Source organism: Alligator mississippiensis, chromosome 3, assembly GCF_030867095.1.
Source record: "Alligator mississippiensis isolate rAllMis1 chromosome 3, rAllMis1, whole genome shotgun sequence".
NCBI classification, from domain to species: Eukaryota; Metazoa; Chordata; order Crocodylia; family Alligatoridae; genus Alligator; species Alligator mississippiensis.
In genome coordinates this window covers 164,347,297-164,366,262 of record NC_081826.1, presented here as the reverse complement: position 1 = coordinate 164,366,262, position 18,966 = coordinate 164,347,297, and the positions used below count along the sequence as shown (strand labels likewise).

General features: G+C 45.4%; 1 protein-coding gene across 1 annotated transcript; it reads left to right on the top strand.

The window, feature by feature from the left end:
- Positions 1-1,356: 1,356 nt before the first annotated feature.
- Positions 1,357-17,089, top strand: LOC132249453 (small ribosomal subunit protein uS3-like). Its single transcript, XM_059724620.1, is given in 1 exon segment — positions 1,357-17,089. A coding segment is annotated over 1 exon segment (360 nt). The 3' UTR covers positions 1,717-17,089.
- Positions 17,090-18,966: the final 1,877 nt, after the last annotated feature.

The following is an 18,966-nucleotide window of genomic DNA, read 5'->3' as shown; positions in this document are numbered from 1 at the left end:
TGTCACAAGTATTTGTCTGGCAAAACAATACTTTGAATGCTTGATTTAGATGAAAATGACTGGCTATCTGTCCAGTTGAATGGATCATCTCTAGTGCTCTCACCAGCCCTTGTTACTGAGAGTATAAGACATCATGTTAATATGAACTCACATGTTTTCATATGATACTGATAGCAGTGCCATAACCAGCTCTGGACCTGGCAGTGCCTAGGCGCTGGTGCAACAGTGCATGAGGAATATAAATAGAAACAAACCAACAAAAGCAGGGGGTGTTTTGTACCTGCCAGTTCCAAGTAAAGTGGAATGAATGAGTCTTTAATCATTTTGTTAATTATAGGTATGACTAAGTTTAACAGCCAAGACTGAACACCTTTCTCCTACACCTCAGCACTGCCAGAAGGAGGGGCAGGAGTAGGATGAACACAGTCTGTGACTAAATCCAGCCCAAGCTCTTGAAGGTCAGGAGGGGAGCTGGGACATTTCACAGGGTTTCATTGTGCGGGTGAGCTCCACTTACAAAATGCTGTTGTTGTGTTTTTGCTCCAAGACATGCAGCTGACAGGAAATCAGTGCAAGGTGAGAAGGGACCAGTTGCCAATGGAATTTGCTCTTTGTGTCATCATGTCCCGGGGCTGGAGGCATTTTGGCTGTTGCAGTGAGCTTTGCCAGATCTCTTCCATCTCAGAAACAAAAACAGGTGAAGCGGAGGCAGAAATAGCTGCAAGGATGAGTAAAGGGGTACCTCTGTACCTGAATAAAGGACAGAAATCCTAACAGAAAAGGGGTGTCTATAACTGTATGAAACTGAGTAAAGACAAGGATTGTTTAGCCTGACTTCTGTACCTTGCTTCCAGCTTTTGCTATTTCTGAAGACGGAGAGCAATCACCAATCCTGATGATGCTGACAGTGCAGACTCCAATTCAACTTTAACAGGATTGCTCAAGAGGCAGAAGCATGGATCTGAACTGGGATCCCAGTGGCCTTGGCCCACAGTGCCCCTTGGTGCAGCCAAAAGGCCTCTGTCATGCAGGTGCAGACGGATGTGGAAGGAGAAAGGAAACTGCGTGAACTTGTGAACTGGCCAGGGATGGGTGCTCTATTGTCCAGGTCAGGGTTACTTCACCCAGGACTGAAGTGATCCTCCTGGCTACCAGAGCTCAGACTGTCCAGGGTAGAAAAGGCCACTGACAGCTGTTGTGCAGAAGAGGTTTGGCTTTCCTGAGGGAAGTGTTGAGCTCTGCACTGAGAAGGTGGCCATGAGAGGTCTGTGCACAATTGCCTAAGCAGACCAAACTTACAAACTTCTGGGAGGCTTAGCAGTGTGCCCAGCCTGCTAGGGTGTCCCCCACTTTGTTATGGGGAGTGGTGCCCACGATTGTGAGGTGGTTGTGTCTGGCAAATGCTGAGGCTAGAGAGTCAAGTCCATGAAGTTTATGCATACCTTGAAGATAAACAGTGGAGACCCTGTAAACTACTGCATCGATACATCCAGGCTCCACATCCTTCTCAGGCAGGGTGTGCTGGTATCAAAGAAAAGATCATGCTGCCTTGAGACCCCCAAGAAGCCCCTGCCAGACCGTGTCAGCACTTTGGAACCCAAAAGGGAGATCTTGCCCACCGCCCCAATCTCAGAGCAGAAAGGTGGCAAACCAGAACAGCCAGCCATGCCTCGGCCAGTTTTTACAGCCCAGGGGGTTTGTTGGCACCTGGAATGAGAAGCTTGACTACATCCAGTGGAAGTGTCTTAATAAGATGATAAAAGACCAGTGCTTAAGGTCGAGGAATGAGTGAAATGAATGAAAAGCAAAAGTGGGCATTTTTCCAGGGTGGCTCAAGTCAGATGTGGGAGCCTGGAGTCAAAAAAGGTTGAGAGCCACTGTCCGAGTATGATACATCATAAATAGCATTAGCCACCTTGAGCCCTAAGGCAGGATGTCATCTTGCTGCTGCAGATGTGCAGTTCCAGTGTCCCTCCTGCTGTCCATGACTTTTCCATACAGCAACAGCAGCCAATGCCAAGTACAACTGACAGTGCTCTGATCCGTTTTCTGGCTGGTGTTCAGAACCCCGTGGGGCAGGAAAATGGTCAAGAGTCAGTCCAAGCTCTGATACATTTGCATAATGCCTCCTCTGTCATTACCACTTCGACATGATTTCACTTGATATATCACACTAGAACTCTTCCATGCTTGATTAAGTCTTGTCTTTTTCCAAGTTCCCTCACAGGGGTGCTATTGAGATGCTGATGGAAATCCTTTTCAAACTTTATTAGGACACTTGCAGAGGTTCCTGGTAGTTTTGTGGGTAGGTTAGTGATTCAGTACAAGGATTACTGTGCTCTGCAAAACCAGATTCAGCTTCATAGCTGTAAGCCAGAGGTGTAACATGCTATTTTGATGTCCTGGGCAGAGGGGAGTTGGGGTGGGCTGGCAGGGGGGAGATTTGCTGAGCACAGGTGGATAGGGGCAGAGGGACCAGGCAGAATCCTACCTGCAGGGCCATGGACTCATCCAGGGGCTGTTCTCAGCATTGGCTTGCCTGGTGGGCGAGCCTGTTACCTCTGGCCTTGCAGGAGCTCCTTTCTCAGCCTCACTCCCACGTCCCTTGTGTGGCTGACAGCTGCTGCATTTACAGTTGCTGTCAACTTCTATGTAGGACGTGGCCAGGTGCTAAGCACATTCCCCATTCTGGTGCCCCTCTGGCTGCATTCCAGCACACCTGTTAGGCAGTGTCTGGGGAGCATTCCCCCAGTTGCCTACCTGGTTATGCTGCTGCGTGGAGCAATTGGGTGGCAGCTACTTGGTGCAGGGGGCAGGCAGGGGACCCACCACTTCCGAGCAGCTCCCCCCATCCCCTGCACCCTCACAGCCCCCCACTCCTGTCCCCTCCACCCCCAGTCCCTACTTATCTGGGACATAGCCCAGGTCCAGGTCACGCTTCAGGCTGCACAGGTCCACTTTGCCCTGCATGGGGAGGCAGCGTGCTGAAGCACCAGGGCAAGGGGCAGCTGTAGAGATGCTCTGGCCAGCTACCAGAGTGTCTCTTTGGAAGACTCCAGCCTCTGGTTGCTTAAGAGCATGCTACAGAAGTGTGTCTTGCCCCACTTTTTTCAATGGGGTTTTTTTTTATACCTGGATTTCTAGGTATCAAATTTAGAGCACACTGTGCAAATATACAGCACAGGGAACATTTTTTGTTCCCAGCATGCCTTTTGCAGCATCTCAAACTACTTTGAGACGCTGCAAGAGGCAGATACACACTCATCTGGACTGGTCTAATTTGTTTCTGAGTTGCGCTGTCAGTCAATGTTGTTCTTTTAGACTACAGTCAGGAATCATTTCAAGGGAGATGTGTACGTCCTTCTGGTTTTACTGCCAGCCTAATTAAAAAGGACAGGGTAGTTGATACCTGTTTTGGTCAGGTTTTGGAGAAGTGGTTCAAGGAAAACTGGTTGTGTCCAGGAATAAATGATGAATTGAAATTGCCTTGCAGTACTGCTTGTTCTGAAAAGCAAAGCTGCCAGACAGTGTGTACTTGCTGTCTTTAAAATGCAAGAGCCAAACAATAGCTAAAATGTCAATCTTAGTTTTGCTCCAACTTCTTTTATTTTGCATTTATGATTAGGCCAAAGCTCAAGCAGAACATAACTTTGAACTGTTTAAGGCTAATGCTCTCAGAGTGCGTACTACAAGGAAAATGTACGATCATCTTCTGTCATCAGTGCTACAAACATGTGTAATTCCATGCCTGAAAGTTAAAGGGAAGGCTTGTAAATAAGCACTTATTCCTGCAAAGTTCCGTTAAGGTTCCTGCAATGATACAAATCACATTTGACCTTCAGATGCCAGCTTAGCTGCCAGTGTGGTTTTTGCATCCAGTCTAGTCCACCATAGTTTGAGGTTTCTGCACTTACACTGGTTATTCCTTCACATGCTGTGACAACAGCAACATGAGAGGAAAGCTTCTGTGTCTGAATATTGAGCCATTTTCATTGCCTTCAAAGCAGCCAAATAATGCTTTCATTGATGCAGTAATTGATATCAAACACAGGAAGTTTAGCTGCAGACTGTTTCCTGGTAGTGAATAGGCCTCTTGGAATTCAGGGCATTGCCAGTCAGAGGCTGATCATTTTGCATTCTGTACTGGAGAAGAGAAGGTACCATGGTATGATGTGATTGCCATCTGTGGTCTGCATTTCAAGTCTTGCATACAAAAGTCTCTACTGATGTTTCTCCCTAAAAGTGTGCCTTCTCCCCCACAATTATACTTGCAACAGTGATCATTTCTCCTTAAGCACCAACAAGGTTTTCTCCATGGTGGATGAATGGGTGAAAACCTTCCCCCAGTATTACCACTGCCATCTGGGATACCTTCCTTTTTACCCTGCACTAACTTATTGTCTGGCCTCTCTTCAATTCCTTCTCAAGACCCATATATTACCCTATTATGTGACTTGTAAGCCAAGCCTCATATGGAAGAGTCAAATTCTGTTTACTGCTGTTCTAAGATTCATGCCCCATCTTTATCAGTGTTGATGCCCCTGCATGGATTATACTATTAAGAGTCACTTCCTTAGTAGTTTAGGCAAGCAGTAATAGAAACCATCAGAAAGTCCCAGTGGTACAGAATTCCAGCACCTTTTATGACAGGGCAGGCAAAACTGTTGCCTAGTGGGTCTTTAATGGTTGCAGAGGAAGTCTTTAAAATTTTCCCAGAGAGTGTCCTAGAAAGTAAAAACCCTGAATTTAGTACTTACATGCATGATGACTTACTTCTCTGTTCTGACTCTTGAATAACAGAGGTTGGCAATACTGCTGGACACAGGCGTCTTCAGGTTGTCACCTCTATGATATCTTCAGTCCATAGTTCCTTCTTTTCTGGTGCAAGACACTTAAATTTCTATTGAATGGCAGCTTGGAAAGTGCCAGTGGTGCACTTGCTTTGTTCCATTTGTGTTTCAGTGCAGGGTGTTCAGTACTTGCAGTACAGAATAGCATACTACGCCCCCTTTATTTTAGATGGTTATTCCCCTGCTTCTCCTTGAGATGATGCTTAGGGACTTGCCCACCCCTGGAGTTTGAACCTCTAGTTGCCTTTGGTCATGTGTTGCTGAGTGCTTAGTGCTCTCAGTGAACTGTTCTGGTTTGTAATCTGGTCATATTGTCTTTCCCATGGATTTCTTAAGTGGCTCTGCCTGCTGTATTTTTATCTCTGATGACTTAGGAGAAAAAATAATTATTCAGACATTGCAAGGAGAGATTATTGACTCAATGTCATCTGGGGTAGCTGAGCCATGAGGATGACTTTTAGGAATAACTGAGATTTGTGACTGGCCTCGTTGAGTAAGAGGTTGAAGATGAGAGGGAGGAGAACATTGTGTGTGTGTTTCTGCACGTGAATATGAAAGGTTGTTTGTGATGCATCTCAAAACTAAATGCTCTTCACCAAAAGACTGGCATGCAAGCTCTTGTATAAAAAAGCTGTCTCACAGGGATTAATTTATGTCAATACAGGATATGGAATATTGTTTGTCCTCTTCTGTCTCTTCCATGTGAAGTTGTTCAGGCAAATGTTGAACATGGCTTTTGAATTCCCCTGGCAATACTCCCAGATTGCTTAGTGTTACTGAAATAAGATCTTTTATACAGTTACTTCTTGTTTTTTCATGTGATTCTGAGAAGGTAGGTTTCTTTTCAGTCACTGGAATCTCTGTCTACAATGCAGGTGATTTCATGGCAGCCCATGGAAATTGATTTGAATTATGATCAGTCTCAGAGTCCTCTGAATGATTAGTATTGTAAATAGCAAGGCAACATTCCTGTTGTCTATAAAGACGCTGTATCTGTGCAAAAGTCTTTTTTATTGGGAAGACCTTTGCAGCTCAAATGTGTTATTTCTCTTCCAGTTTTGCTCTTTCCTTCTGACAAGCAGAAATTCGCTCCCTAACATCCTCCTCTCTTCTCTCTCTTGTCTTGTAGCTCTGTGTTTTTGAAAGCATCAGGGAGAAATGGCCCCTTAGCCCTTATCCCCTTAGCCAGGCATAGAGAAAAGGTAAGGGGCTTGGGTTGTAGCGTTTAATGTCTTTCATGTGAGAGTTCTACCCTTTCCAGTGCTTTGTCAAACAATGAAATGTCGTTCTGTACTGGGATTTATGGGTCTTGGTCCTCTTTCATTTTTAGGATCTCCCTTTCTCTCCCTGGCTTCTCTTTTTGCTTCTGTTGCAATGGAGCACTTGCCAGCAGCTGGGAGAGAAGGGGTTGGAGGTCTTGTTGAAAGTCATCATGAATTGGCTTCCAAGGCTTTAAACGGGTAGTCAGAACTCTGAGAGTGGTCATATTGCCACCAGCCCGCGATGGATCGCAGAGTGAGATATTAGCATTCTGCAATGCCTTTGGGGCTCAGCTGGTGCATGATCTTTCCTCTGCAACCAGTCTATCCCCAGCTCATTCTTCCAGTTGAGGTGGGCTCTTTGCTTGTTAGGGACTAGTGTTCTCTCCAGGAGAGCTCAGTCCCCTGTGTTTCTGTTGAGATAGTAAGTGACTTTGCTGAGGCCATCTTATTGTTCTGTGTTGGTTTAGTGAAATGATCTGTGCTAGTTCCTTGGGCTATGACAAGGGCTCCCTGGTGTTATGTTAGGACAAAGAATGACAACTCAAGGACCAGTTGTGGTAGTGTTTTGCAACTTGGATGCTCATCCTCCAGAAGCTAATTAGATGTGCAACAAAAACGCTGCACATGGGTCACTGCTTAACAAATGGCTTCAGCTTTACAAACTGAAGTGTGATTTGACCTGTTGACCTGAGATGAAAGGCTTCTGATAGAACTGCCAGTCCCTGAACTGTCTCTATCTTCACTCTTCCTGCCTGTGGCTAAAACAGAACGTACAGGGTCAGATCAGCCAAGATACTTTTTCATTCCAAGGAGTCATTTGGGAATCTCTTTCGTTAGTTGTACCTGGGAAGAAATGAGAGATCATAATTTACATTACATACCTACCAGTCCCTGCCACATAGTGCCTACTGGCTAACTGCTGTGGTACTAAGTGTTACGCAAATTGCACCAAGTCGATCTTGACAGGTTTGCAAACTGACAAAGGTCAGTGTGACAAGTTCATGCCCAGGGAGGCCGCAGATGGGTGTTGGGCATGCCTGCCCACCTGGTCATGACACATCTTTCCCTTCTCACCTGCCACAACTTTACTGTCTCTCTTATATAGAATGTTTAATTATGGGGAAGTGGTACCTGTGTTTCTTTGGCAGTCTTGGTACAGTCAAGTTTGTGTAGAGCTTCTGTGGGGCTCCTCCACTACACCCCACTCCTTTCCACTCAGGTGTTACTGTTGGACCCTGATGATGTGTTAGGTTCCTATTGGGTTCTTTTCTCCTCTAGGTGTTTGGTGAGGTTTGGATCCTCCAGAATGGTGCCTGTGTCTCTGTTTCATGAATTACAATAAAACAGGTAACAAAACTTAAATCGCTCAAGTTCGTTGGCCGGGCAGGGCAGGGATGCCTTGGCATTCTGAGCTACCCCCTTCCTGGGATATTGACCTCAGTCCTGGGTGCCCTGGGCACCACTTCTGTCCCCTGGGCTCAGCTCCCTGTGCCTGCTGGGTCAGTTGCTCCTAATCAGTGGGCTCTCCATGCCTGTTTCTGGCAGGGTATTGTATGGCTTAGCCTAACCCAGCGACCTTGCACAGGGCTTGCATTCTGACTGGCCACTTTCTGGGGCACTTCTAGCCTGTGGACTTCCCTGTTGATCCTGTGGTGTCAGAGAGCCATCTTTGTACGACTCCTCCAGCTGTTCTTCTGCCCAGCTTCTCCATGCTGCCCACTTGCTTCCCTGCCTGATCTACCCTGTGTGTGGTCCTTGGTGTGGGCAGTGTCCTGGCAGTGTCCGGTGTAGGGTGTTTCTTGGCTCCAATGGTGGGGGGAACACACGACTCTTCTGGAGTTCTGATACATTCCCTCTTCTTTTCTTCTGGCCTGTCCTTTAGCCCTTTTCTCTCGTGCTCCAGGCCAGTCAGCATTTCAATTCCAGCAAGTGTGGTGCTGGCCAGCCATGTTACAGCCCAGTTGCCTGGGTTCAGGCTGATTCAGAGTACGTGGAAGGGCGGGTCCTCTGGTGGGGGTGGGTGTCTCTCTTCTTCCCTGGAGCTGGGGTTACCACCTGCTGGCTGGTAAGTTGGTGGCTTGGGTGGGGTCCTGTGGGTGGCGTCCTGTCACAGTCAATTTAAGCCCTTTGTTTTGACTTTGCAAGAAGTTTGTTTCTACAAAAAAAGAGAGCAATAGAAACATTCATAATAAATTTTCTTAGGTCAATAATATTATAGATTATTTTTAAGGAGATAGCACTCTGTGGCACATTTCATCCAAAACCTGGAGCTTGTAACTCACATGAGTAGAATTTGAAGGTAGGAAGGGAACTTGCCCAGTTTATCTTTATTTCGCCAAATGAGTGATGTGCACAAAGCATCAATAATGAGAAGTAACTTTAGATGGTCAAAAGTCTTAGTTTTTAGTTTTAATGCTTTAAGTCACATGTTAGTACTGTAGGTCAAGGAAGCTCATTTTGGAACCTGACAAAGTTAACAAAATGTCATAAAGCAGATGGCTTCCTCTATGATTGCAATGTTCTGTGGACAGTTGAAAATGAGACAAACAGGGGGAGGTAAGATCCAATCTTTCTTTGAAAGGGAATTGCATTTACTAAGCCAAGCACTAGGGCTCACCTGAGTGGTGTAGCCTATATTATACATCACTGGTTGACAGTAAATGCTGCTTCTTAGACTCTCAGACTCCTTGCAGATATGCAAATGGTATAGATAGCTGGTTTTACCTACAGTAGGCCTTTGTTTACCAGCCTTCCCTTTGAAATTCTGAGCTCCTGGTTTTGAAACAAGCTCTCTAGATAATACAAGATTATGCTAAATTATTATTGTCCTTTTGAATTTAGATCTGGGTTTCCTTACATTGGACCTGCTTGCACAGGACCAGGGAGATTTTTTTTCAGGGCCTTTGGTGTTTCTGTAAGGGAGGAGAAAATTTCTGGTCTTGTGGCTGCCTTTCTTAGTATCATGTACTTTATTTTCATGATTGATGGTAACGCTCTATAATTGGGAAGCTTTTGAGCAAATGACATCTTTTCTTTCTCATTCATTCCCATGATGTCTGATGATTTGGTCAGTATTTACCAAACAGCTGTGCATTGTAATGGATGGTATTAAAGGACAAAGAGATCTGACTTCTGATCTAAGACTGTTGTTTCACCTTCAGAATAGCAGAAAGGGAACTGCCCGTGGGAGGATCTGACCAAGGGGTGAGCAGTGTCCTATTACAGCTGAGTTGCATCAGTTTGTCTCCTGACTTCCAAATGGGGCCTATTAAATAAGGGTGGGAGTAGCCCCTGCCCAGAGCTAAGGTTTGTATAGCACCCTGAAGCACTGTCTGTTCTTGGGAAAATGCTCTGTTTAAGAACAATTCCACTTCAGCAAACATTCAAGTGGATTTTTTTCCCCTTACTTTTCTCCCATGCTATGAGAGCAGTTTTGTCTTTGAGGCGTTCATCCAGTCTTGTGGCTTGCTCAGTTCTATTGGCAGCCTTACCTTCTAGGGTTGATATTGAAACAATGGAGATGGGAAGGTATATGAGACGATGTACCCTGCTGCTTGATACCCATGTATTCATAACTTTGTTCTACTGTCAACATAAGCCATGTGTTTCACAATCTCCATAGTCAACCCCTGGTTGGCTGTGTTCATTTGTTTATTTTCCTCTAACTGCATGGCAATGCCCTGTCCCTCAACTTCTGTGGCAGTTGCTATCACTGGGCACATCTACATGTGCCTTAAGGAACTTTTTCTAATGCACATTAAATTTAGTACCTCTAATGTGAGGTACTAAATAAATGCTCATTAAGCTGCCTTAATGTGCAGTAACGTGTGCGCACAGTTTTTAAGTGACACAATATACAATATTGGAAACTCAAAACTAGGTAGCAAGCTAGATTAATAATGTCACACAAGTGAGAATTGCAATTATGATAATATGCAAGTCCTTCAGCAGGAAGGGCACAGACCTACAATATTCCATATAGTGTCTGTAGTATCTTTGTGTGACTAAATAATGGGAAGACTGGAAGAGTGTTTTTAGATAGGACGTGGGTGGTGAGGGTGGATATAAGCTGCGGTCAAAGAACAGTTCCAGGTACTACCACACTATACAGAAAGTGGCAAAGAGGCTAGTGGAAAAGAAGGAAACACTGGGGATACTGAGGGTTATGGATTGGGAAGAGTGAAGGGGTGGACAATAGGAGCAGAGTAAGTTAGGAGCCCAATTTTGCCAAAGGTCGGTTGAAGAGAAAAACAAAACAATATACCCACAGGGACACATCCCCTTTATCAGAGGTGTCAAGCTTATAGCCCATGAGCTGGATCCGGCCCATGGAACCATTCCACCCAGCCCACTGTGGGCTACTGAAATGCAGTGGAGCAGAATCTGGGATCCCTGGATCCCAATGGACATAACTAGCAATAGCAGCCTCCCCGCTCCGTGCTACTGTCTGAATGCAGCTCTGTACATCCACACATCCCTGGTTCTCTGCCACTGCCCAGCCAGAGCTCCCTGGTTCTCTGCCAGTGCCCAGCCAGGCAGGCAGTGTGGAGACCAGCCCTACAGGTAAGTGTATAGGGGGAAGGGGAATGGGGGGAGCAGTCGAGGCCCCCACGATGAGAGAGCAAGTAGGGCAGAGGCAGGGGCTGGGGGCGCTGGCCAGCCAGGGCAGTGCATGGGACCCAAGCCTGCATCTGCCTTCACCCCGCTTAGCTCTGCTCTGCTCTGGCTGGGGGCCCAGGAGCAGGGACATGTGTCACCCCACCACCAGCCTGGCTGGGTCCACCCAACCTCCCCCGTGGGGCATGGAGGCCCACCCTGCCCTTGGCAGCGGCAGCACCAGGAGAAGAAGAGGCCCCTCCCCCCGCTGGAGCCCAAGGCCCCAATAAATACTCTGTACAGGAGGGATCGCATAGATAAAAGGGGTGGGGGTGTAGCTCTCTATGTTAAGGAAAGCTACACGTCCCTGCAAGCCGATATTGGTGACCAGGGTGGACGACTGGAGACCCTCTGGGTTAAAATCCGTGGGGAACACGGCACAGGGGACACAATGGTGGGAGTCTACTACAGACCTCCCACCCAAAGTCCTGAGCTTGACCAGGAGTTTGCCCGGGAACTGGCTGAGGCAGCTTGCTCCAGGACCATGGTTGTCATGGGTGACTTCAATTACCCAGACATCTCGTGGGAGGATCACTCAGCAAAATCTGAGCAGTCACAAAGATTCCTATCATGCGTGGATGACCTCTACCTGACTCAAGAAGTCTATGGGCCAACGAGAGGCAAAGCGCTGCTCGACCTGGTGCTGGCTACTGGGGATGACCTAGTCGGCAACCTAGTGATCGATGGGAAGCTGGGTGACAGCGACCACGAGCTGATCACCTTCACCATCCGCCGAAAAGCTGGCAAGTCAGTCAGCAACACGGAAGTCCTTGACTTCAGAAAAGCTGACTTTGACAAGCTCAGGAGGCTTGTCAGTGAGGCCCTAAAGGACCATGACCACAGGGAGAGGGGAGTTCAAGAAGAGTGGTTGCTCCTCAAGGGAGCGATCCTCAATGTACAAACTAAGTCTATTCCATCTTGGAGGAAAGGCAGCAAGAGGGCACAGCAGCCCCCCTGGCTCTCCAGGGACCTAGTAGACCTCCTCAGGCTAAAAAGAAAGGCCTACAAAGGATGGAGGATGGGAGTCACCTCCAAGGAGGATTATTCTGCACTGGTCCGGTCCTGTAGGGAGCAGACCAGGAAAGCCAAGGCTGCAACTGAACTCCAACTAGCTTTGAGCATCAAGGACAATAAAAAGTCCTTTTTCAGATATGTGGGGAGCCGGAGGAAAAGCAGGGGCAACATTGGACTCCTGCTGAACCAGATGGGGCAACTGACAACTGACGCCCAGGAAAAAGCAACCTATTAAATAGGTACTTTGCGTCGGTCTTTCATCAGTCCCTACGGGACAGGGAAGTCCGGGTGAGGGTGATCCCCTGCCCTCCATTAATGCTGACTTCGTGAAGGAACATCTTAAGAAGCTGGATACCTTCAAGTCAGCCGGCCCTGACAATCTTCACCCCAGGGTACTCAAGGAGCTGGCGAGCAGCATAGCCCAGCCTCTAGCACGGATCTTTGAAAACTCTTGGCGCTCTGGTGTAGTGCCCGAAGACTGGAAGAAGGCCAATGTGGTGCCTGTCTTCAAGAAAGGGAGGAAAGTGGATCTGGCTAACTATAGTCCCATTAGCCTGACTTCTATCCCGGGGAAGATCTTAGAAAAGTTTATTAAAGAGGCCATCCTTAATGGACTGGCCGACGCCAACATCTTAAGGGATAGCCAGCACGGGTTTGTTGCGGGTAGGTCTTGCTTGACCAATCTCATTTCCTTCTACGACCAGGTGACCTATCACCTGGACAAGGGAGAAGAGATTGATGTCATATATCTTGACTTCAAAAAAGCCTTCGATCTGGTGTCCCATGATCACCTCTTGGTGAAACTGGCCAATTGTCGCCTTGGGTCCTCCACGATCCACTGGCTGGAAAATTGGCTTCGTGGTTGGACCCAGAGGGTAGTAATTGATGGAAGTCACTCATCATGGTGCCCTGTGACCAGTGGAGTCCCTCAAGGCTCTGTCCTTGGACCCATATTGTTCAACATCTTCATTAATGATGTGGACACTGGAGTCAGAAGCGGACTGGCCAAGTTCGCCGATGACACCAGACTTTGGGGCAAAGCATCCACACCAGAAGACAGGGGGGTGATCCAGGCTGACCTGGACAGGCTCAGCAAGTGGGCGGATGAGAATCTGATAATGTTCAACGCCGATAAATGCAAGGTTCTCCACCTTGGGAAGAAAAACCTGCAGCATCCTTATAGGCTCGGCAGTGTTATGTTGGCTAGCACTATGGAAGAAAGAGACTTGGGGGTCATCATTGACCACAAGATGAACATGAGCCTGCAATGTGATGCTGCGGCTAGTAAAGCGACCAAAACGCTGGCTTGCATCCATAGATGCTTCTCAAGCAAATCCTGGGACGTCATTCTCCCCTTGTACTCAGCCTTGGTGAGGCTGCAGCTGGAGTACTGCATCCAGTTTTGGGCTTCACAATTCAAAAAGGATGTGGAGAAGCTTGAGAGAGTGCAGAGAAGAGCCACGCGCATGATCAGAGGTCAGGGAAGCAGACACTACGATGACAGGCTGAGAGCCCTGGGGCTCTTTAGCCTGGAAAAGCGCAGGCTCAGGGGTGATCTGATGGTCACCTATAAGTTTATCAGGGGTGACCATCAGTATCTGGGGAAACGTTTGTTTACCAGATCGCCCCTAGGGATGACGACTAGGTCGAACGGTCATAAACTACTACAAGACCGTTTCAGACTGGACATAAGGAAGAATTTCTTTACTGTCCGAGCCCCCAAGGTCTGGAGCAGCCTGCCACCGGAGGTGGTTCAAGCGCCTACATTGAACACCTTCAAGATGAAACTGGATGCTTATCTTGCTGGGATCCTGTGACCCCAGCTGACTTCCTGCCCTTTGGGCAGGGGGCTGGACTCGATGATCTTCCGAGGTCCCTTCCAGCCCTAATGTCTATGAAATCTATGAAATCTTAATCTACCACTGTACTTGTTTTCGGTTATGCAGCTGCTCAAATTTTTCCAGACTACTCTGCTTAATGTCAGGCAAAAAAGCATTACATTTTCTCATTGTCTCCTGATTCCACAGCTCCTTGTTCTTTGTTTGAGGCGGCAAGTCATTCACTGCTACTTCCATCTCTTCTGATGTGTGTAATATTTGTTGGGTGCTGCAACTCTTGACACCAGCCCACCTTGGCAAGCACTGTTTAGAGCTCAGCTTTTCCTACTCTGTTGCTATGCCCTGGTGCATACGTGGCTTGGAGGTTTTTTCCTTTGTATTGTCCACATGATTCCATTAGGTTTTTACTGTTGCAATAAAAATGGGCGAACTTTAAAACTAAACTGCTCCTCATTATGACTCTAATTTTAAATATGAGGGCACTTCAGACCTGCTCTACTGCCTAAGGATATTTGATCCAGTAACTACTGGTACTGATTACAGATGTGTCAGAACTTTATCCTTTATGTTCCCTGACAAAATCATTTTTGGCTTCTTCATAATGTGACACTCATCCTGGAGATGGATGTCTGTGTGGTCATGGGGTAGAGGCCAGATATGGAGGGTGAGGAAGGAAGATATGGGAAAGACAAACTAAATTCTGTCAGGACAGTTTATATTAATTATCAAGAAATTGCTGAGTGACTTAATGTATTAGCAAACAGCTTTCAACTTGGCTTCATCCCCATTTGATGGTCTGCATCTCAAAGCCACTGCACGTGATTTGGCATAAATAGCAGCTGTTGAGATCACATCAGAAAGGTCTACAGCTGGAGTTGGCAGTGCTGTAGCAGTACCTTTTGAACTCTGTAGTGATGCTTCCATGTAGTTTATCTGCAGATGCCCTATAGTCCTATAAATGCTTCGTGTATGTGAGCAATTTCCCTTAAACTCAATGGGATGACTCTCATAACATCTCTCGCATGCTATGTTTGCAGGATTTACGCGCAACTCACAAACAGCCCATATAGCTCGAGGAATCATGCAAAATTTAACTATACTGCAGACACTTAAATTACCCTTAATTAAAAAAACCCCAAACCCTTAAATTTAAAAAAAAGCAATCCTTGGTCTTTAATAGCTGGTGCTTCTGACCCACTGGTTGGGTGTGCACAACTGTGTGGGCACAAGTTCTAAGTCTCTTAGTTAATAAACTCATTTTCTGTTCAGCCTTCTTTAAACACTAAAGGTACAAAGACAGTTTTTTCTTTGATGTTAAAACTTTTTAACTACAAACAAATGAAGGTCATTCAAGAGGGAAATGCCTGTTCTTTTTAAGAGAAAGATCTTGCTAATATTTGCCAAATACATATTTTTGATAATTTGAAACTGGGGACCATCAGGAAATAAAAAACCCTTTGTATCTTTTTTTTGGAATGTGAAGGTTTAAATATCAATATTTAAAATGTATTTTGAACACTTTTTGATTGTAAGAAATTAAATCAATATTGAAAGTCGTGCTTGACATAGTTTTGCCAGGGCATTTTGCTACATAGAAAGAAGTTATCATTAACAGTATTTAGTTTGGGGTTGGCTTAAAGGAAAGCAGACAGTGCTCATCAGAAAGGGCAGCTCTTTAAAGCTAAGTACATACAGTCAAAAAAGCCTGAGGCTGAATCATTTCAATCTTTTCAGGCTAGTCTAAGCTGCTTCATTTGAATCTATAAGCAAGTGAACAGACATTCACTTTTGATTCCAGAAATGCAGCCACAGGACTGCAGTGGTCCAGGCCAGAAGTCAGGAAACACTAGCACACACCTCCCTGCTTGGCTGGAGCAGATAGCTTGGGCCAAGGCTAGTCTGCCTACTCTGTGAGAGGGGTTTGCAGGGGAGATGCAAAGCATCCTGGGATGCTGGAGGACTGTGCATTAACATGAATCTGGAGGGGATCTGGGACAGTAGTTCCATAAACTAATTTAACTTAAATCAGTTAAGTCTGCTACTACATCTAGGTTTGTGTTAAACTGTTTTTGGCGTTTTGAAAGTGGTTTAGATGTATGGAACTTCTGTTGTGTTACAGATTTGAACTGGTTTCTGATCACTTATAATGGTTTATGTTTAATTTCTGTCCCTAGCCTAAAAGAGCTACAAGTTTTTGTATAAGTCACTTTTGCAGAGATTAAATGCTAAAATATATATAAAAGTCAAGGGTGCCAATGTCATCCTGAACTTAAATAGCTCAGGTCCTGATCTATGGTCCTAGTAGTAGCTGAACCCTTTACAGCACTGGTTTCCATTGGGAAGAGGCTCTAGTCATGCAGATCCAGGACTGGGACCTGTTATCTGCACAGTGTCTGACTAAATGATGCTGATTTTGGTTTATGCAACAGTGAGAAAACTAGAGTATTCCCCTATCTCTGCTGTGTATGGAACCTAGTCAGCACTGTCCTATCTCTTCTACTTCCTATGAGCCTGCACTTGTAGCTCCCTATCATTTTCAGGGAAGTTTATGCCAAAAAAATTGGCAAGGCTCTTTTGGCATGAAATAGAATTCTGCCCGCACACTTTAAGAACAAGTTTCTTTTTTGCTCAGTGAGTGCATGCATACTGAAGATAGTAATCTCATTAGCTACATGTGCAATAAGAGCAGGTCAGAGCAGACTCAATTCATTGAGCTTGTTGGAATATGTCCATTACCATGTTCCAGCAGCCTTGGCATCTCATGTGTTCAGCTTCCCAGCACTTCTAAATGGTGGCAGGGGTGCTTTAACTAAAGGGCATTGAATGAGCTTTAGTTAAAGCACCCCCCGCTGCCTTTTTGAAGCACAGGGCACTGAACACGAGTGGCTGCAGGCGCTTTAGTTAGAGTGGCTCCTGAGGGCACCCTCCCCCCCACCCCGCCACCTGGAGAACATGTAGGGACACCCTAGGTGTTCAAACTATATATTATATTTATGACTCTTTTGGGTAAAACAAAAATAAAAATAAAACACATTTATAGAAACTTGGCTTATTCTTCATACTCTGGTCAATCTCCCATTATTTTGCCTATCATTTGAAACCAATGAAAGCTATGAAGATTTGTCTTTGTATATCATCTGCTAGCTAATTCACACAGATTGGAGTGGGTTTTATCAAGCAAACTTAATAGTTGTGCTTTTTTCCGTAAATGTTGTGGAATATGAATTTGTATCCTTGACTTGAGTTGCTGGTATGTTTCTGTTCTCCTTTTTCATATATCTCTGTATACACATATTCTGTGCATTGTTTACTACAAAACTAGTATTGATGAAAACACTTTGAGGTAAAAAAATCATTGTAATGCTCGTTAACTATTAGTGTGCATATTTGTTACAACACTGTTTCTTTACCTCAGTTAATTTAAAGGAATGGAAAAAAATGTATTAAAAGATTACTTATTTATCTAGAATACTCCTGTTTCATTTTTGTGTAGACTTCACCATACCCAAAGCATGAGGCATGTTTGTCCTTACTTTGCTTGAGAGTTCACTGCCCTGTCTATTGTCTGTTGTGGTAAAAATTGTGCTTTTTTAATATTGCCTCTTCTACTGTTGCTTAGCTAGAACTTGTGCTAACTTTGGTTTTGTGCCTAGTATAGGGTGGCCATCATAGAGGACATTCTAGTTTTCTGCTACTCTGTCTTCTGTCCTCTATTGATATGAAACTGGATGCCTCAAAAGAAAAATAGAGGACATAAAGGCGTCTGGTTTCATATCAGTAGAGGACAGAAGACAACCGGACTGTCCTCTATGATGGCCACCCTAGCGTAGTAGTTATATAGTGTCCACCCCCAAGTTATCACTGCAGCATTGATACTCTGCCTTGGTTGAGTGTCTGAGGAGAATGAGATGCTGTCTGGGGCCCAATGACTGGCGCAGAATCAAGCAAGAAACCCAGGGCTCCTGGGTCTTAGCTCACCGTCTCAACCACACAACCACCCTTTTCTTCCTTAGTAGGGTACAAGAGAGGGATAAAAACCATCCCACTTTTGAAGTTTCCCTCTTTAAGTCATTTGTGTTTAGTTACACCAGGAAAAATCCTACCAGTTATTGGACTCAATTTGAACCAAAGCTCGTCTGAAATGGATGTGTGAAATCATTTTCTTTATTCTTATTTAAGGAGGTGGCTCTGTGGTACAGTTCATGCTCTGAACTTCCTACATGTGCTGCTTGCTGTGGAGAGAACACCACTTTTCTCTGACTGAAGGGATGTTCAGTCCTCATGCTTCAGCTCCCATTTTCTCAAGGGATGGTTCCTCTTGGCTCCCGTCCAAAGCTTTCTCTAGCTCTTGGATAGGAAGTGCTTCTCCTCCCCCAAACTTCCTTTTAAAACTGTATGGATATGACATTTCTAGAGGACTCTGGGGAGATGCCAGAACGAAATTTATGGTCTTAGATAAGAAGCTCCATGAAATACACAGGCCTTCCAGCTTCAGTTCATGGCCAGTGTGGAACATGTCTACCTGTACCAGTACATGGTGAAGGGTGAGTGCATGAAGATTATAAATTACAATACAGATCACTTGAGAAGGCATTGCACACATACAACTGACTGTTTCATAGTAGTCTGGCCACCTTGTATAAACAGAATAGCAGTGCCTGCCCTGAGAAACTTGAAATTTCCCCTTGCCTTTTTTGTCTTCTCTATTCAGCAATTTGTATGTTTCATTGAGTTGTTATTAGTCTTCTTCCAGGAAAAGCCGAGTTAAGATTAGAAATACTGAGGACTTGTCCTAGATTATGTCAGTCTCCGCTCTAATAGGCATAAGGCCTTTGAATTCTGAGTATACTTGAGTCAAAGTCCCAAACCTTCATAGTATCATTTTTTAATCACATGCAGATTAATACACTCTGCAATATGGCCAAGCATTGTGTGTGTATTGTGGTGTGTGGTTTTGGTGTTTGTTTTTGCTTGTTGTTTTTAACTTCTGCTGCCCTTAACACTTTCCTAATCCCTCATTGGTTCTTCCTGGGGAGGAAAGATTTATTGCTACCAGGTAATGTGCCTGAAAATGTCTTGAGGATTTTTCAGTGGATGAAGTGGTTATTCTGCCTCAGGTATGTGCCCCTCTTCTCTTATCCCCTACTCCACCCCCCCCCCCCCTCAAATCTTGTCTAATAACTTGGTCTGAGCCTTGCACTTCACTTCTCTGCAATCACTAAGTTAATGGACTTTCCAGTTACAGTGGAAACTAGAGGGGATTGGACCTACTAGCTGTGGTGGCAGTTTCCCTTTTACACAATCTGAAATCTAATGATGGACTAACTTGCAAAAATGGTCTGCAAC